The sequence below is a fragment of the Diabrotica virgifera genome, chromosome 7, assembly GCF_917563875.1.
Source record: "Diabrotica virgifera virgifera chromosome 7, PGI_DIABVI_V3a".
Taxonomy (NCBI): Eukaryota; Metazoa; Arthropoda; class Insecta; order Coleoptera; family Chrysomelidae; genus Diabrotica; species Diabrotica virgifera.
The window spans coordinates 81,050,074-81,068,895 of NC_065449.1; the positions used below are offsets into that span (position 1 = coordinate 81,050,074).

The window sequence follows — 18,822 nt, forward strand, 5'->3', positions numbered from 1 at the left end:
CACTACTACCGGTACTCTCCAAAATTATTGAGAGACTCATAAAAGCCCGACTTAGGTATGTCCTTTCTCGTTGAAAACAACATTTTATCACAAAATCAGTTCGGCTTTTTAAATAATAAATGCACCACCGATGCCATGTTTTCTATACTACATGAGGTTTATCAAGCACTGAACAATAATGTTCACACTGCCAGCGTTTTTTGTGACTACGCCAAAGTTTTTGATTGTGTAAATCATAACTTTTTGATAAAAAAACCAAATTTCTACGGAATTCGAGGTATTTCTTTGAATTGGTTCCAATCTTACTTGGATGATAGGAAACAACTGGTTAGAGCAAATGATACAGACCCTAGTCTCAAAAACATTGTATGTGGGGTACCTCAAGGATCAGTATTGGGTCCTCTACTTTTCCTTATCTTTATTAATGACATCACTAGTTTAAAAATCGATGAAAAAATCTTTCTTTTTGCTGATGATACCAGTATCACTTGGAGCAACTCAAATATTGCAACTCTTCATGCTACTATAACTTCTGATCTACTTAAATAAAAACCTGGTCTGACTCTTAATTTATTCTCGTTTAACGTAGATAACACAGTAGCATTATCTTATAAAGGAGCTCTTCAACCCTTACCTCTTAATAACTGCTGATTCTGTAAAACTGTTGATTCTGTAAAATTTCTTGGTATTTTTTTAGACAGCAACCTTAAAAATGGTCCCTCCATATCAATTTATTAAGGAAGAAACTATCTTCAGCTTGCTATGCTATAAGATCTGTTTCGAACGAACTCAATTTAGCATCTTCCAAAATAACATGTTTTTCTTTGTTCGAGTCACATCTTCGTTATGGTCTTCCTTTTTGGAGTTCTGGTACAGCTGCCCAATTCGATGTTATTTTCAAATTACAAAAAAGAGCAATAAGATATCTGTTTGGCCTCAGAAGAACAACACATTGTAGAAGTTACTTCAAAGATCACAGAATTTTAACCCTTCCATCTTTATATATTTTAGAAACTGTTTGCTTAATTCGTAAACATCTACATGTCTTTCCACTGTTTCCACCAAGACCTAATCATGACAACTGCACGAGAAATTCTACCTTTGACGTCTATTTACCGACCCCGTCATCTGAGTTAGTAAAGAAATCTATATTATATTCCGCAAGAAAACTTTACAACCATCTCCCTCTACAACTTAAATCTGCAGCATCTTTCCCCAAATTCCGTAAACTGACAAAAGCCTACCTATCAGAAAGACCATATTATGCAGTAGAAGATTTTCTTAATCAATAACTAAGAAATTACAGTACCCTTTGCACAAGTAGTATTTTTATTATTGTTTTTCATCTATGTATATTTGGGTGTCATTTGCAGCAGCTTAACTTTTAAACTTAATTACTAGGTAGACTATGCAATTTGCAATTTATTTAAATTTTTAAATTTTGCAATTGATTAACTATTAACTGTTTAACTTCATTATCATTATTTTTTTTTATTTATACTGATGATTTATGTAATTTTAGTAAATTGAATTGGTATTGTTTTGTTTTCTTGACTTTTTGTAAGCTTTGTCAATAAAATTGTACAATTTTTCATGACAATAAAGCATATTTCTCTAACATAGTTAGTGATTTCGGCTACGGATTCTTAAAAAGTTTTTTTATACGCTTAAGTCTAGAAACAATATTCTGATTTAGACCAGAGCGGATCTGTTTTGAGGTGGATGTGAGAGACAGTACAGAAAAAGTTGTGTGATAACTGTAGTAATAATAGCCTCCTTCTCAAATAGGTCGGGAATATTAGATATTAATAAAATATGTAAAAATTACTAAAAACTTAGTTTCTTTCCTACTTTTTTTGCTGATATCTTTAAAACGATTCATTTTGGAGCGAAATTGATTTAAGAGATTTCGTATATTAATTTTGCAATCTAAAAATTAAAATTCTATAAAATCTTGCATAACAAAAACTAGACCATATAGAAATTTGTCACTTTTTTACGTATAAATGACCACTTCACCTATCTAATGCATCTTATTAAGTTGAAATCGGATTATTTGGGCAGCATCAGGAATCTTTTAAAATTTGAAGCAATTTTTGGGCTTATAAACAAATATATCTCAGTATGTGTGTGTGTGTGTGTGTGTGTGTGTGTGTGTGTGTGTGTGTGTGTGTGTGTGTGTGTGTGTGTGTGTGTGTGTGTGTGTGTGTGTGTGTGTGTGTGTGTGTGTGTGTGTGAAAAAATGGCTTGGATGCGAGTCCGTTAGCCACAGATTTTTATTTTATTTTTACCTCAATTTATTAGTTTTGTTATATTTATACGTATTTCACTTAAATGATTATATTTGTGTCTTTCAAGTAGTTTATGAGTAATTTAAATATTTCCATTTTATGACAACTTAGTAGATATTCTATACTAATTGGAAAATGAACTTGTGTTTGTCGTAAATTGTAATATAATTGATTTATATATCTCTCGTTAATTTTGCATTCCAAGAAAATATGGTTTAAATCTCTAATCGAAACATTATCACAAAAACATACTGATGAATTAATTATTCCTAATTTGTGCAGATGTGCCTCATATTTCCCGTGTCGAGTTTTTAATCTGACTATAGTAGAAATATCTTGCTTTGGCAGGTTATATTTAAATATGTATTCAGGTGGCGGAGGAAGTTCTTGATGTAAAGAAAAATATAAATTTTTTGACATGCTTGTAATATTTTTCCATTCTTTTTTCTATATTTTATTTATTCTAACTTTGACGTCATTTATTGCATCTGTCGATAAATCTCAGTAGGTAACCATTACTTATTAAATTCAGAAAATGGCATTGAAAAAGACTCGGAAAGACGATTCTTCTTACAAATATGTGAAACTTTCTACGGTTTCAATATCGTGTTGGCTTTTTTTTCAAACAATATTTTTTAGAAACAAGTATAAAACTTATTTCTAACCTGGTCTCTTTTGCCACTGTTTGTTTTTAGTCGCGAATATATTTCTGTAGCCTCTTCCGTTCTGCGAGACATAATGCTGATGTCGTCGGCGTAGAAGGCATTGTGTATTGATTTATGTGTTAGGACATTAGCTCTTTCCATATTCGGCTGTCTTATCACATATTCGGAAGCTAGGTTAAATAGATATTTATTTATTTATCATAATAGATAATACACAAAACAGAAACATTGCACTCCACACCTGTACAAATTACATAAGAATTGTCAAGGCAAGGAGCGCTGTATAATTATCATAAAGTATTACAAAAAATTTTTACAAAAATTAAAAACATGAGACTAAACAAATAAAGAAATAAGCATTGTCAAATTAAATTAATCAGAAACATTCAATATATAAATAAAAAAAAGAAAAAATAAAATAAAAATAAAAACACTGGAAGTACAACAAACATTGCCAATTGGTTTCTAGGTCTTAGTTTTAATATAATGGACTAATAATCTCTTAAAGATAGTTGCATTATGGCTATTTTTAATGTGATAAGGTATATTATTGAACTGTACAATTCCTTTATGAAACAAGCTTTTCATTGAACTGGACTTGTTGGTTGTTCTAACATAAAAATTTATTGAATTTGCAGCTCTAGTGCTATGCTCATGAACATTTGCTATCGGGACCAACTGACTGTTCAAATACTCAGGCAATAAATGGTTTACCATCTTAAATAAGAATGTCATAGATTGGACATACATAAAATGTTCAACTGTTAACCAATTTAAAGTTTTCAGCATATCTTGAATTCGAGTATATCGATTGCATCTCAATATTACTCGCATAGCCTTATTTTGGAGAATTTGAAGCCTGTCATAATTAGAGCATCCTGTATAAATCAATGAACAACAATATAAAAAGTGAGGTAATATTAACGAATTATAAATTGTTAATTTAGTTTGAAATGTCAAAAATGGTGATACTCTTCGAAAAAAACCTATTTTTCCCTATCTTTCTGCAAATGTAATCAACATGTTTACTAAAAGTTAGTTCCCTATCCAATATGAATCCCAAATACTTTATTTCCTGAACCATTTCAATTTTTTCATTATTTAATTTAATGTGAACATCCAAACTTAAGAATTTCTCGAAAAGAGTATTATTACCAATAAACATGTATTTGGATTTTAACTCATTGACTTTCAATTTGTTTAACTTAAATCTTTCAGTTAATAAATGCAATTCACGATTCATCGTGTCCACTACATCAACAAAATCTTCCCCATAAAAATATATTAATGTGTCATCAGCAAAAAGATGAATTTTACATTTGCTTAATACGTTTCCCAAATCATTAATGTATAATATGAAAAGTAGAGGTCCAAGTACACTGCCTTGCGGCACACCAATATCATTTAACTTTGGATTTGACATTTCACTATTTAATTTAGTCCTTTGGTACCTATTTGACAGATAATTTTCCAGCCAATTAAAAACTGTCCCGTTAAAACCATATTTCTTTAATTTCAAAAGAAGTATATGACGATCTATTGTTTCAAATGCTCTTTTGAGATCTATAAAAACTACGCATATACCGACCCCTGTCGTATCTAAAATACTTTTCATATCTGAGACAACTAACTGTAATGCGGTCTCACATGAATGAGAATTTCTAAATCCAGACTGGTAATTATACAGGATATTATTTGAAGTAATAAATTTAATCAGCTGATTGTACACCACAATTTCTAAAACTTTTTCACAAAATGGGAGCATATTTATTGGACGTAATTGATCAAGTTTATTAGTATTAGGAACTTTTGGAACAGGAACTATAGTTGATATTTTAAATTGCTTGGGCACCAGGCCCTTCTCTAAACTCATATTAATTAAATTTAATAAAGGATAACCTAACACATGAAATAGATTTTTGATAATATCAAGACCTACTTCATCCGTACTATTTTTTTTATATTGTAATTTGATTATATCATATAGTTGGTTTAGTGATATGCTCTCAAAAGTTTCAAAATTTACATCAGATGAACCAACCAACAGTTGGTTCATCTAAATTTAAATTAATATCACTATTTTGGTCAAAACTTAAATATCTTTAATACTATCAACATAATATTGATTTAATATGTTTGCCAAATTTACACTATATGTTACACCTTCATGTTCAAGACTTTGAAATTGTGATATAGTTTTATTACTATCAAGACATAAAATCTAATTTTAACTTGTTTTAAAATTCTAACACAGTTATTTCTTTCAATTTTATAGTTATTCCAATCTACGCAATCATTTGTAAACAAAAATCTTTTATAAGCAATATTTTTATTCTTAACTGCCAATTTACAAGTGTTGTCAAACCATTTATTACCAAAGTTCTTAACTTCCACAGTTTTAACTGGTGACACTCTATTCAAAACATCTACGATATTATTGACGAAAGTATCAGTAACTTCATCGATGTTTACCGAAGAATATGAATAAGAATAGTGTCGGCGCGAGCTCGTCTCCTTACTTTCGTCTCCTTTAACTATTGAGAAGTTCTCAGTGAGCTCATTTTGTATTCTGGCAGTTGCTGTTGACGAGTACATTGTTGCTTTTACTAGTCGAATGTATTTTAGGGGGATTATTTGATATAACTCGTGTCTATTAATTGAGTCGTAGGCCTGTTTGAAATCTATGAATATGTTGTGGACGTCAATGTCGTATTCCCACGATTTGTTTCAGTGTGAATAGCTGGTCATTCCCCAACAATATTTTCAGTTATTGTTGGAGTCGTTTATTTAGTATCTATGTAGTAAAAACTTTGTATGCCGTGCACAAGAGGGTTATGCCGTAATAATTTTCGCATTTCAGTTTGTTGCCGTTTTATAGATCGGGCATATACTTAATCCCGGTTTTCCAGTGGTTAGGGATCTTTCATCATACCAAATCTTGTTTATGAGCATTTGTCCTATTAGGCTTTTACCACCTAATTTACATACTCAGAGGGAACGTTGTCAATACCAGGAGTCTTATTCTTTTGGGCTCGTATTGCTTGTTTTACTTCTTCTATCGTGGGAAGTCCTACAATGCGATGTATGTCCATATGCTCTTCATTTTCTTGCGTTCCTACCTAATAGAGTTTGGAAATAGGTTCTCCAAGCTGATTTTATTTCTTTTGTATCGCTGGTTATCTGCCCTTCTCTTTAAAATAAATATTTTATGTACCGTACCGTTTTCGTATTTTCATTTCTCTGTTCGGCATATTTTATCGGCTCTCTGTCTGGCATCTTCGTAGATTGCTCTTCTTTCACTGGTTCTTGTTTCCATATATTTCTTAGGTTTGTTCCAACACAACGGAGAACCGTCATGTAACGATCACGTTACGATAACATAATACGTTCCATGCGTTCTGTGTCTGTATATCGTGCGTTCCATGGTATTGCGCAGGACGATGATCGTTACATGGACGTTTTCTCGTTGTGTTGGAACAAACTTTATGTGTTCTTGATTTCTTTTCCTTACATCCGTTATTGAAACTTATTCTTTTTGTTTTCTTTTTTTTTGCCTACGATCTTTCTTGCTGCGTCAATCACTTTTGTTTTGTTTGTTCCCAATGTTTTTCGGTACCTAGACTACCTGTATTTCTCATATTTCTGTCTCACGGTTCTATTTGATATCTTGTCTCAATTTTTTTAGTAGCACAATTGATTTAAAAAGATGTTCCGTTTTACGTTTGTACAAATACTCGTTTTTATGTCTACACTCAAATGTAAGCCTACCCATTCATTCAAAACCTGTTTTATATGTAACCGCCGCTAGGGCGCGCGAACGTGTCCTGCGAGGCACATTATTCATTACAGTCCCAACTTCGAAGCAGGTTGTGTGTAACCGGCATATCAATTCAGTTGTTAATTGTGTTTGAATACGTTAAATAAAAAGTGTAACTAATAAACCCTCATTTCTTTCCAAAGAAATTCTACTTGTTTTAGATGTTGATTACATTATAATACATCTTTTAAGCATCCTGATATCCTATAGCTTTTAGTTGTTTATCGTTACACATCCTCTTCATGCTTCATAAGATACGATTCAACATTTCTTTATCTATCTTCAGTTTGTGCGTGGGTTCCTTTGACAATTTTATACATTTTCAGCAAATAGTAGCAAAAAATACAGAACTTTCATTTAATTAATAGCAATTCACAAACTAGAAACCTTTGAGAGAACTCTGCCTATTTTGTAGTTGCAAGTCATAGCCAGTTTATAACAAATAAAGTTTAATAACTTACCTCTATGAGCTAAGAGCTGCGAAAGTGTAGTGTATAACGATACAAATAAAATATGAAATTCATTTATGTATGTATCCCATATTAGAGATGGTAATATTAAAAAGGTAGCACTACTGGATAGACACACAGATTTGCAAATTGTGGTGAACTTAATGATATCTCTTTTTCTTAAGTATGAATAAATTACTGAGAGGCTATAATTTACTCCTAAAAAACTTATGAAGCCTAAAATTGTATTAAGGCTCATTTCATAGAACTTTATATCATCTAGGTAAATATCAGCTTCATCAAAAGAAGTGATGTTAGAAATATCTTTGTGTCTTTCTAGTGGGAATTCTTTGGTTAATATCCAGGTCATATATGTTTCCAACACTATCAGACCTATAGGTAATTTCCAAAAATTCTAAAATAAATATTTATTCATATTAATATTAAATTATTAAAAAATATACACTGCACACCAAAATTTACACATAATTTCAAAATTATAATTTTAGCCAATAAATATTTACTATACAGAGAGAGTCTGTAAAGTGGAATAAATTCAATATCTCAAATACTAATTGTTTTTTTGGAAAATGCTCAGACCCGTCGATTAGTATTTCAAATTGTCCTTTTTGACATTCAATAAAAATGTATACAGGGTGTCCCAATTTAGAGATATGACGTCATCGTCGATTTTCTTAAATGGCAACACTGTCATTTTGATAGCTAATTTGATAGGGTTTGTAAAGTTATACATAACTGCAAAATATCAAATTTTTATTCTCTACCATTTACAAGATAATAGAAAATAACAAAGTTATATCTGTAATTTGGAATATATTCAATAATTAAAATACTAACTGTTTTTTTGAAAAATGCTCAGACCCGTCGATTAGTATATCAAATTGTCCTTTTTGACATATAATAATAATGTATACAGGGTGTCCCAATTTAGAGATATGACGTCATCGTTGATTTTCTTAAATGGCAACACTATCATTTTGATAGCTATTTTGATAGCGTGTGTAAAGTTATACACATCTGAAAAATTTCAAAATTTTATTCCCTACCATTTACAAGATAATAAAAAATAACAAAGTTATGAAGAACAAGAAGTAATCAAATAATAATTGAATTTATTTATTTCAATTAAGCAAATGCTCATAACGTTGCCCATTGACAATTTGACAATAATTGAGGGCAACATTATGAGTTTTTGCTTAATTTATTGAAATAATTAAATTCAATTATTAGTTGATTACTTCTTTTTCATAACTTTGTTATTTTTTATTATCATCTAAATGGTAGAGAATACAAATTTGAAATTTTGCAGTTGTGTATAACTTTACACACCCTATCAAAATAGCTATCAAAATGACAGTGTTGCCATTTAAGAAAATCAACGATGACGTCATATCTCTAAATTGGGACACCCTGTATACATTATTATTATATGTCAAAAAGGACAATTTGATATACTAATCGACGGGTCTGAGCATTTTTCAAAAAAACAGTTAGTATTTTAATTATTGAATATATTCCAAATTACAGATATAACTTTGTTATTTTCTATTATCTTGTAAATGGTAGAGAATAAAAATTTGATATTTTGCAGTTATGTATAACTTTACAAACCCTATCAAATTAGCTATCAAAAGGACAGTGTTGCCATTTAAGAAAATCGACGATGACGTCATATCTCTAAATTGGGACACCCTGTATACATTATTATTGAATGTCAAAAAGGACAATTTGAAATACTAATCGACGGGTCTGAGCATTTTCCAAAAAAACAATTAGTATTTGAGATATTGAATTTATTCCACTTTACAGACTCTCTCTGTATATCGATATATACTGGTATATTGTAAAGATTTATCAGTATAACTGCAAAGGGGCTGGTTTCTATCAATTTTTTTTAAGTAAATTGAAAACATGATATGATTTCAGCAGTTTTTCATTTTAGTTCTAATTTATTTTAATTTGCAAACGTTTTGCTAAATCTTCAAATGAGTTTTTCAAGTTTATTTAGCGTTTTTCCTTAAAATGAACTACCGGCAGCAAGAAAATTAAAATTTGTCAGCATAAACTGCTTTAGAATCGTTACTCTTCTCAAGTTGAACTCGCTTTTAATTTGTCACCCAGTCAGCCATTTTAGGAGTTTTAACACATTTTGATGTCACTGCTAGTAACCCAGCAGGACCCAGTCAAGGTTGCAATAGGGTTACAACTTCTGATCGACACGGATTTTGGAGACTGTACACTGTGACAAAAGTTAAATACCAATACTTCTCTACAAGACGAATTTTTGGATGGTTATAATTTTAGAATAAGTCAAAATACAATAAGGAGAAGACTTGCCGAAAATGACCTGCACTCTGGAAGAACACCCACTGGCTCAATATTGAATAGACAGCATCGTATTGTTGGGAACAATGAAGATTGGGGAAGAATATTATTCACTAATGAATCCGGATATTCCCTTTTTATGATGACAGGCAAAATAGAATAAAAACAGAGTAACATTGTAGGGACTTTATAGTATGGTGGTGGCTCAGTAGTGGTGTGGGATGGGATAATTTTGAAGCTCATATGACTCTAGTTCATGGTTGTGCATGATAATGCCAGGCCACACATTGCAATAATTGTGCAGCGATATCGTGAGGAGGTTGGAATTCCTTTCATGGTTTGGCCTGCGAGAAGTCCAGAGAAGTCCCCATAGAAGACGTTTGGGATGTTTCCGAGAGATGAGTATGCCTAACCCCTAACCCATAAAACACATTAAATCAACTGTTTCTGAGATTGGTAAAAATTTGGGATCAAATTGATCAAGATCAAATCAGAACAGTAATTATTCTTAGTAAGAGAGATCATTTTCAAGCATTAATAGACGCTAAAGGAGGGAATACTCGCTTTTAATTTATTTTTTTGATATTTTCTATTTTGTCTTTTTTTTATGTCAGTTAGTCTTATTTGAAAACATTTCTCGTAAAACAAACAATATATTTTATTTTACTTGTAGGGGAGTGCAATTAGAACGAAAACATGCCGTGTTTCGGAAAAATTCAAACAAGCTTATATTTTTCTAAAACTTTTTTTGTTAGTTTATATACATGTTAAAGTAAAAAGTTCTACTCGCGGATTTGGGCGCTAATTGGTTATTAATTGTTTAAACAATAACAATTGTTTTGTATTAATAATTTTAAAAATATCGTTAAATTCATCATTTTACTTTGATCAAATATGTTTCTATTTTGTTTTTGATTATACTGAATACGAATATGGCATTGCAATTTGAAAATTCTTATACGGAAGCTCTTATACAGTATGTCTGCGTAGCTAGGAACCACATGGAAAACTTTTTTATTATCAATTTTAAGAAAAAAAGTTATTCTTCATAAAATGCTCTGGAGTCAAAAATCTAAAACTCAACCATCAGATATCAAATTTTATCAATTTTATATGAGTTATGTCAAAAATATGAATTTCGTTAAAGAGTAAAGTAGGTACCTTTATATTTCAGAATATCAAAAAATGCTGTTATGAAAAGTTGTTTGAAATTAAAAACTATGTTTAAATATACAATCACATTATTCTAATCGAAAAAAAAAATTCAATTTTTTCTCAAATTACGAATACTCATCATCATTTTATTACAATTATGATAACTATTTTATTATCACTTTTACGAAAAAAAGTTATTCTTCATAAAATGCTCTCCCTGGTCTAAAATCTAAGATACAACCATCAGATATATTAAACTTTTTTTAATTTTATACAAGGTATGTAAAAAATATGAATTTTTCTTAAGAGTTAAGTGCCTTTATTATTCACAATATTTTAATTAGAAGGATGTAATTGAACATTAAAACATTTTTTTTAATTCCAAACAACTTTACTTAATAACAATTTTTGATATTGTAAATTTAACGATACTTTACTCTTGAGTGAAATTCATATTTTTTGACATACCTCGTATAAAATTCATTAAATTTGATATTTGATGATTGCATCTTAGATTATATACATGCAGAGTATTTTATAAAGAATAACTTTTTTCGTAAAACTAAAAATAAAAAAGTTATCAATAGGTTCCAAGTTACGCAGACATACTGTATAAGAGTTAAAAAATTTTTTTTGCTGAACATTTATTATTGTTGAAGTTTATTATTAAATGTATTTTAGGTAAGTTTTACAGAAAAAAGTTTTGATCACTTTATATAAACATTTTTTTAGCTGGTAATTTTCGGTTTTTGTATTACATTTTTGTTATCTTTCTTAATTTTCTCAAAAAGAAATAGTCTATTTCATTTCTAAAGTAAAATAATTTAGTGCATTTTAAAGACTACATCCTAAGCTTTAAAAAAGCCCTTATAAAACTGAAAAAGATCTGTTCAAACTTGAGTAATACCGTCTTAAAGTGGTGGTAATTCTATAAAACTACGAGGATTTCAAAAATTACATTTTTTTAAGACGTCATATCATTTGAATTAATTTTTTGAGATTTTTTTTTTAATGCAACATCATTTAGTACGATGCTTGAAAGATAAGTTGTGCAAAATTGAGGGTTTTATAAGAAAAATTGTATTAGTTATACATTATTAAATCATTTTTAAACAAAATTCATGTAAGGCTCTCTTTCCGTCCCCACCGTACTTATGCCCATACATTTTATTTATTTTTATTATAACCATAAGATAGCTTAATTATTCTTCTTTTAGGTTAAATTTGTAAAATTTCATTTGATCCATTATTTAAAGAATTACATTAAAATAACTCAACCGTGCACTTCGCCGTACGCTAGTTTACAGTGCGCCAATGTTTGTGAGAAGGGTGACTTTAGCGTTATAGTTATAAATAAAAAATTATAGAAGATACAGATTTAATTTTAGAAAATTCTTTATATAAGTTTTTTTTTGTAAAATTTTCTGAATTTTTCAATGGTCAAGTCAGTTTTGTTCTAAAATTTATATTTTCGGAGTTATTTAAAAAAAACATCAAACTTCGTAGTTCATTTGTTTAATAAAAAATGAAGCACCCACTTCTCGAGTAGAACTTTTTGATATGTTGTTTATTAAACATTTCTTAATGAAATTACGAAAAGTTTTATCTTGTTTGATTTTTTCCGAAGTGAAAATCTATATGCACTCCCTATTGTTCTAGAATCAACCTTAAAAAATAAAAATTTATTTATTAAGGCTTAAATTAAAAGTTTACGCTTATTAATTTTGGTGTGCAGTGTATTAAATTTGTTCACACCTATTTGACTTATTTCATATACAGGGTGTTTCATTAATAATTGTCCATATAGTAACTGGAGAAACCTTAGCACAAAATACAAAGATTTAACCTAAAACACTTAAGAGACTAAGTTTTCAATCTAATAGCACATAAAACAACATCCAAAAATGTTATTCTACATCCTACCAGACTGAAAACAATGGGAACATTCTCTGGTAACACCTCCGAGGCTTCTACAATTTGCAAGCCATAACGGATGCTGAGACTAAGGAAGATGAGATTCAAAGATTCAAAAATTTATTGACTACGTTTATAAAAAAAAATTTGAATTGTAGCAAGTCAATTTGATATATTATTATATAAAATATATAAGATAATGTGTATATACAAATAACATATATAGAAATATAAATACATTCACGCACATTCACAAAATGAGACATCAGAAAACATAGTGAGTAATATTCATGTCCATGATACTGCTTTAAAATGATTAAAATGTCATAAATAAATTCTGTATCCCACTTTTAAATAAAATTGGTCTACATGTACCTTCAAGAACCACCCGTTCTGTGACCACCTTCCACGAGGTCATTAACCGCACAAATTATGGTTCAAGTTCCTATCTCTCTAAAACTATTAAATTAGCAAACACATTATCTCCGCAAATTGATTTCTTTGTGAACGACTTTACTGCGTTTTCCACACAATTACATTTATACTTAACTTAATGTTCTAATTTCAAGACTGATTTGTCAACTACTGTTATTGTCTTTGTTCTAGGATAAGTTGTATTTGTCAATTTCAAAATGTTCTAGCTCTCAATTGTTAAATGTGAGCAGGTAATTTTATTCTTTATTATTACTAGATCTTATTTTTCTAATTTGTGTGACATTTTAATTGTATCATGTACTAATGGACTTCGGTCCGTAAATAAATAATAAATAAATAAAAAAAAATATTCACTAACAGAGTAAAAACAAATCTCAGAAGATATTTTTTCAGAATGACTTTAAATTTATCGATTGTAAGGTTTTTAAAATCCGTAGGTAGGACATTATATATGTTAAAGTCAATAGAGTTTTTTTGTGATTTACTCAAACAATATTTGACTCTTCTGATATTGCCACCTCTTGTGCTGTAATTATGCAAGTCAGACTGTTTAATTATAGTGTAGGAAACAGAGGTTGAACCTTGCAAAATGGACACAAGTCGGGTTTTATTTTTTTTCTGGTAGATTAAGGGGTGCTTATTATAAGACTACCTTTTTCTGAAAAAATTTCGCCCCGGAACCCCCTTTTTCACCCCTTTAAAGGGGGTAATTTGTGGTTTTTGCGAAACGTAGCCCTTCCTGTACCTTTTACAAAAAAATTTTTTTATAGAAATATGAAGAGGACTATATTTTCTATGATTTATTTCCCGACAGCATATGTCTATCATCCACCGTTTAGCGGGGGTGGCGCCCCAAAGTTGACAAGTTTTTAAAAAAGATGTGTTTAAAAAAATATATTTTTCCCTAACTGTAACGGAAATTAAGAAAATGTCCTGCGACAATTTTTCACAAATAAGTGACTGATTTTTTTGGATAGGTTTCACTTAAGGGTAATTGCCCTATTTTTAATTACAGGGTGTTACATTTAAAAAAACCCCTTTTTATACCATCTGAACCGTTTATGCTAGAGTAAAAAGACTTTCAGCGATTACCCATGTACTGGTGCTATTTACAAATTTATATAATACACCCCCATTTTTCCCCCGGAACCACCCCAAAAAAAAGAAGAATTAATAAATAAAGTGATTCTCTTGGAATCCTTCACACACAATGCCCTTTATTAATATGCTTCATATATCATTTTGTGCACGTTATTATTACCCATGCATGGACACCAAAAGCGATTTCCTAGTGCAACCCCTGTAGCCAAAAATAAATAAATAAAATGGGGGTTGAAATTTTTTTTTGTTTTTTGATTTTTGATCCATATGGGCATATGCTTCATCAATTCTGCTTTTCAAAAATATATATGGTTATTGCAACATTCTTGCGGAAACCACCTCTATCCTTGAAAATATACTGCAGAAACTACCCCTATCCCTTGGCGAGCTGTTTTTACGATTTTTTCATTACCTATGCATTATTTTTAAACAAAACTTATATAAGGTTAAAGACCACTATTAACTCTAAAAATTAGGTCCTATTCATTTTTTTCGTATAAGCAACCGTTACGGCACAGTGGCGCCGTAAACTTCGTGATATGCTTTGGCGGGCTCCAGTTTTTGTTTTTTATTTCGTCACTTGTTTGTTTTATTGATAAAGTACTTATGTAAAATAAAACAACACAGTGTAAGCTACAAATTATGACCTATACACATTTTATATTCTTTGCCCCCCAAAGCCACAGTGGTGGCCCAAAATCAATTTTTGCCCATTTTCGCCACCTACACGCATTTTATTTCATTAATGCTACCTTAGTAGCACAATATTCACCCTTAAGTGGTCGCTAAGCAGTGGCGGATCCATGGAGGGGTGATGGGGGCGATCACCCCCCCTCTCACACAAAGAGTGATATTATATTTAAAGATTATAAAAATATTCATTTATTTTTATAGAAATTTAGCCAATTGGCACGCCCCTTAACGATGCTGGATCCGCCACTGTCGCTAAAACATAAAAAGGACGCCATCATTATAAAAATAATAAAATAAGTATTTCTATAAAAATAAATGAATATTTTTATAATCTTTAAATATAATATCACTTTTGGTTTGAGGGGGGGTGATCGCCCCCATCACCCCTCCCTGGATTTGCCACTGCTTAGCGACCACTTAAGGGTGAATATTGTGCTATTAAGGTAGCATTAATGAAATAAAATGCGTGTAGGTGCGAAAATAGGCAAAATTTGATTTTGGGCCACCACTGTGATTTGGGGGGCAAAGAATATAAAATGTGTATAGGTCATAATTTGTAGCTTACACTGTGTTGTTTTATTTTACATAAGTACTTTATCCATAAAACAAACAAGTGACGAAATAAAAAACAAAAACTGGAGCCCGCCAAGCATATCACAAAGTTTACGGCGCTACTGTGCCGTAACGGTTGCTTATACGAAAAAAATGAATAGAACCTAATTTTTAGAGTAAATAGTGGTCTTTAACCTTGTATAAGTTTTGTTTAAAAATAATGCATAAGTAATGAGGAAATCGTAAAAACATGCTCGCCAAGGGATAGGGGTAGTTTCTGCAGTATATTTTCAAGGATAGGGGTGGTTTCCGCAGGAATGTTGCAATAATCATATATATTTTTGAAAAGCACTGTTGATGAAGCAAATGCCCGTATGGATCAAAAAGCAAAAAACAAAAAATAAGTTTCAACCCCCATTTTATTTATTTATTTTTTGCTACAGGGGTTGCACTAGGAAATTGCTTTTGGTGTCCATGCATGGGTAATAATAACGTGCACAAAATGATATATGAAGCATATTAATAAAGGGCATTGTGTGTGAAGGATTTCAAGAAAATCACTTTATTTATTAATTCTTCTTTTTTTGGGGTGGTTCCGAGAAAAAAATGGGGGTAAATTATACAAATTTGTAAATAGCACCAGTACGTGGGTAATCGCTGAAAGTCTTTTTACTCTAGCATAAACGGTTCAGATGGTACAAAAAGGGGTTTTTTAAAATGTAACACCCTGTAATTAAAAATAGGCCAATTACTCTTAAGTGAAACCTATACCAAAAAATCAGTCACTTAGTTGTGAATAAATGTCGCAGGATTTCTTCCTAATTTCCGTTACAGTTAGGGAAAAATATATTTTTTTTAAAAACATCTTTTTTAAAAACTTGTCATCTTTGGGGCACCACCCCCGCTAAACGGTGGATGATAGACATATGCTGTCGGGAAATAAATCATAGAAAATATAGTCCTCTTCATATTTCTATAAGAAAAAATTTTTGTAAAAGGTACAGGAAGGGCTACATTCCGCAAAAACCACAAATTACCCCCTTTAAAGGGATGAAAAAGGGGGTTCCGGGGCGAAATTTTTTCAGAAAAAGTTAGTCTTATAATAAGCACCCCTTGATCTACCAGAAAAAAAATAAAACCGGACTTATGTCCATTTTGCAAGGTTCAACCTCTGTTTCCTACACTATTAAAGTATCTGCAGTTTTGAATGAGGGAATGAATGAGGGGATTTTACACTTTATAATTTACATACCATCTGTTCAGCACGGTAAAGTTCCAACGAGAATCCTTCATACTCCAATCAGAGTAAACATGTAAATCAAAAATGAATAACCATTTTCAATTTCGTTGCAACACGAAACTACAGCTGCATCATTATTCCAGTTCAATCAGAGAGTGCAGCAAGCACCTCTACCGGTTTCGCAACTTATTAGTCTCTCATCAGGAGGCACATATGCTGCTCTCTCTGACCCAACTAGGATAAACCCCGGCATGCAGTCACTGATTGCAACGAACGAAATGGCAGGGATGCAGATCTTTTACTAGCAGTTAGCGCTAGGGCATCCCTGCCATTTCATTCATTGCAATCCGTGACTACACACTGGGGTTTGTCCTAGTTGGGTCAGAGAGAGCAGCATATGTGCCTCCTGATGAGAGACTAATAAGTTTCAAAACCGGTAGAGGTGATTGCTGCACTCTCTGATTGAACTGGAATAATGATGCGCCTGTAGTTTCGTGTTGCAACAAAATTGAAAATGGTTATTCATTTTTGATTTACATGTTTACTCTGATTGGAGTACGAAGGGAAACATTCTCGTTGGAACTTTACTGCGCTGAGCAGATGGGACGTGAATTATAAATTGTAAAATTCCCTCATCTTCCTTAGTCTCAGCATCCGTTATGGCTTGCAAATTGTAGAAGCCTCGGAGGTGTTACCAGAGAAGGTTCCCATTGTTTTCAGTCTGGTAGAATGTGGAACAGCATTTTTGGTGTTGTTTTATGTACTATTAGATTGAAAATTTAGTCTTTTGCTAGCAGTTGCCGCTTGCTGCTAGGAAATCCCTGCCATTTCGTTTGTTGCAATCCGTGACTGCACGCCGGGGTTTGTCCTAGTTGGATCAGAGAGAGCAGCATATGTGCCTCCTGATGAGAGACTAATAAGTTTCGAAACCTGTAGAGGTGCTTGCTGCACTCTCTGATTGAACTGGAATAATGATGAGGCTGTAGTTTCGTGTTGCAACGAAATTGAAAATGGTTATTCATTTTTGGGCTTAACTAAACTAGGCTTTCTGATAAATATGTCAATAATACTTAATCATCATCATCAATCAGCCCTGTTTTATCCATTGTTGAACATGGCATCGTCCAGATATTTCCATCTTCTTCTGTTCTGCTGATGTTTTTGTGACAGTTAAGGTTTCTGCTCCTTAATGGATTGGGACACTTGTTTTCAACACATCTTTCATTTTTCCAAATGTAGCCCAACCTAAACTTATCCTTCCAAGTAGTGCACATGAATGTTTGTTTAGATCACCTTAATCTTATTGTTTAAAAAGTAGACTTAATGCTCTCTTGTTTACTGTGGGCTTAATAAATCTACACTGTTTCTGTTTTACATATCCTGAACCCTTATGCTTTGAATTAGAAGATAAGGGTATGCGTGTGTGTTTGTGTTTTATTGGCACTGGTTTTAGCAACCAACTGGCGAGTCAATAATAAGGATATGCAAAGGCAAAGGGATTAAGTAGTATATTTTAAAAGCATTGTATTTACCTTAAATTCAGAATTAAGTAAAATATGCCTATACGCCATTATTCTAAGTAAAAGTAAGTCAATAACTACTATAACGGTGTCATATTCCACGTATTTATCAGCAATATTTTTGCAATTATCCTAAAAATAGCAATATGAAGTTAAAGGAAATATTTTGGCTTCACAACTTACACATTCTGTTAATTTTAATACAGTTTTGCTGTATTCTCTATATAAACTTTTGACTTCATTTCCACAGTTTATGCAAAAATATCTTTTATTCATAACGTCCATTCTAAAGAATTTTATTAAAATATAGAAATTGAAAATTTGTTGAAAGTTAAAAATAAAAAAAACATAAACATTGAAGTTTATTGGTTATATCCCCGATCCCCGAATCATATTCTTCTTTTTCTATCATACTTATTATATCTACGACATGGTATCCTGTAGATCAGATACCAGTTTTCTTTATTACACTTTGTATTAAAAAGTAAAAAGCTACAATTTAAAAATTAATCTGTTTATGTTTCGATTATCTATTACATGGGTAACGGATGTATGATCTGCTTAATTGGTGTGTTTTTAATTTTCTTTTACAACATATTGTGCTGAAGAATCGAAGAACGTATAAAATTGAATGTATTATAATT

At 31.2% G+C, this 18,822-nt stretch overlaps 1 protein-coding gene across 1 annotated transcript in view; it reads right to left on the minus strand.

Moving 5' to 3' along the window:
- The window catches only part of LOC126888200 (protein ARV1), a 24,612-nt gene extending 6,074 nt beyond the window's left edge, over nt 1–18,538 (minus strand). The window contains exons 1-3 of the mRNA XM_050656253.1: nt 18,362–18,538; nt 18,191–18,310; nt 7,235–7,637 (exon numbers count right to left, since the gene is read on the minus strand). Of these exons, the coding sequence (XP_050512210.1) occupies nt 7,235–7,637; nt 18,191–18,310; nt 18,362–18,463 (625 nt within the window). The 5' untranslated portion in view covers nt 18,464–18,538. The remainder of the gene's footprint in view (nt 1–7,234; nt 7,638–18,190; nt 18,311–18,361) is intronic.
- Between the last annotated feature and the right edge of the window lie 284 nt (nt 18,539–18,822).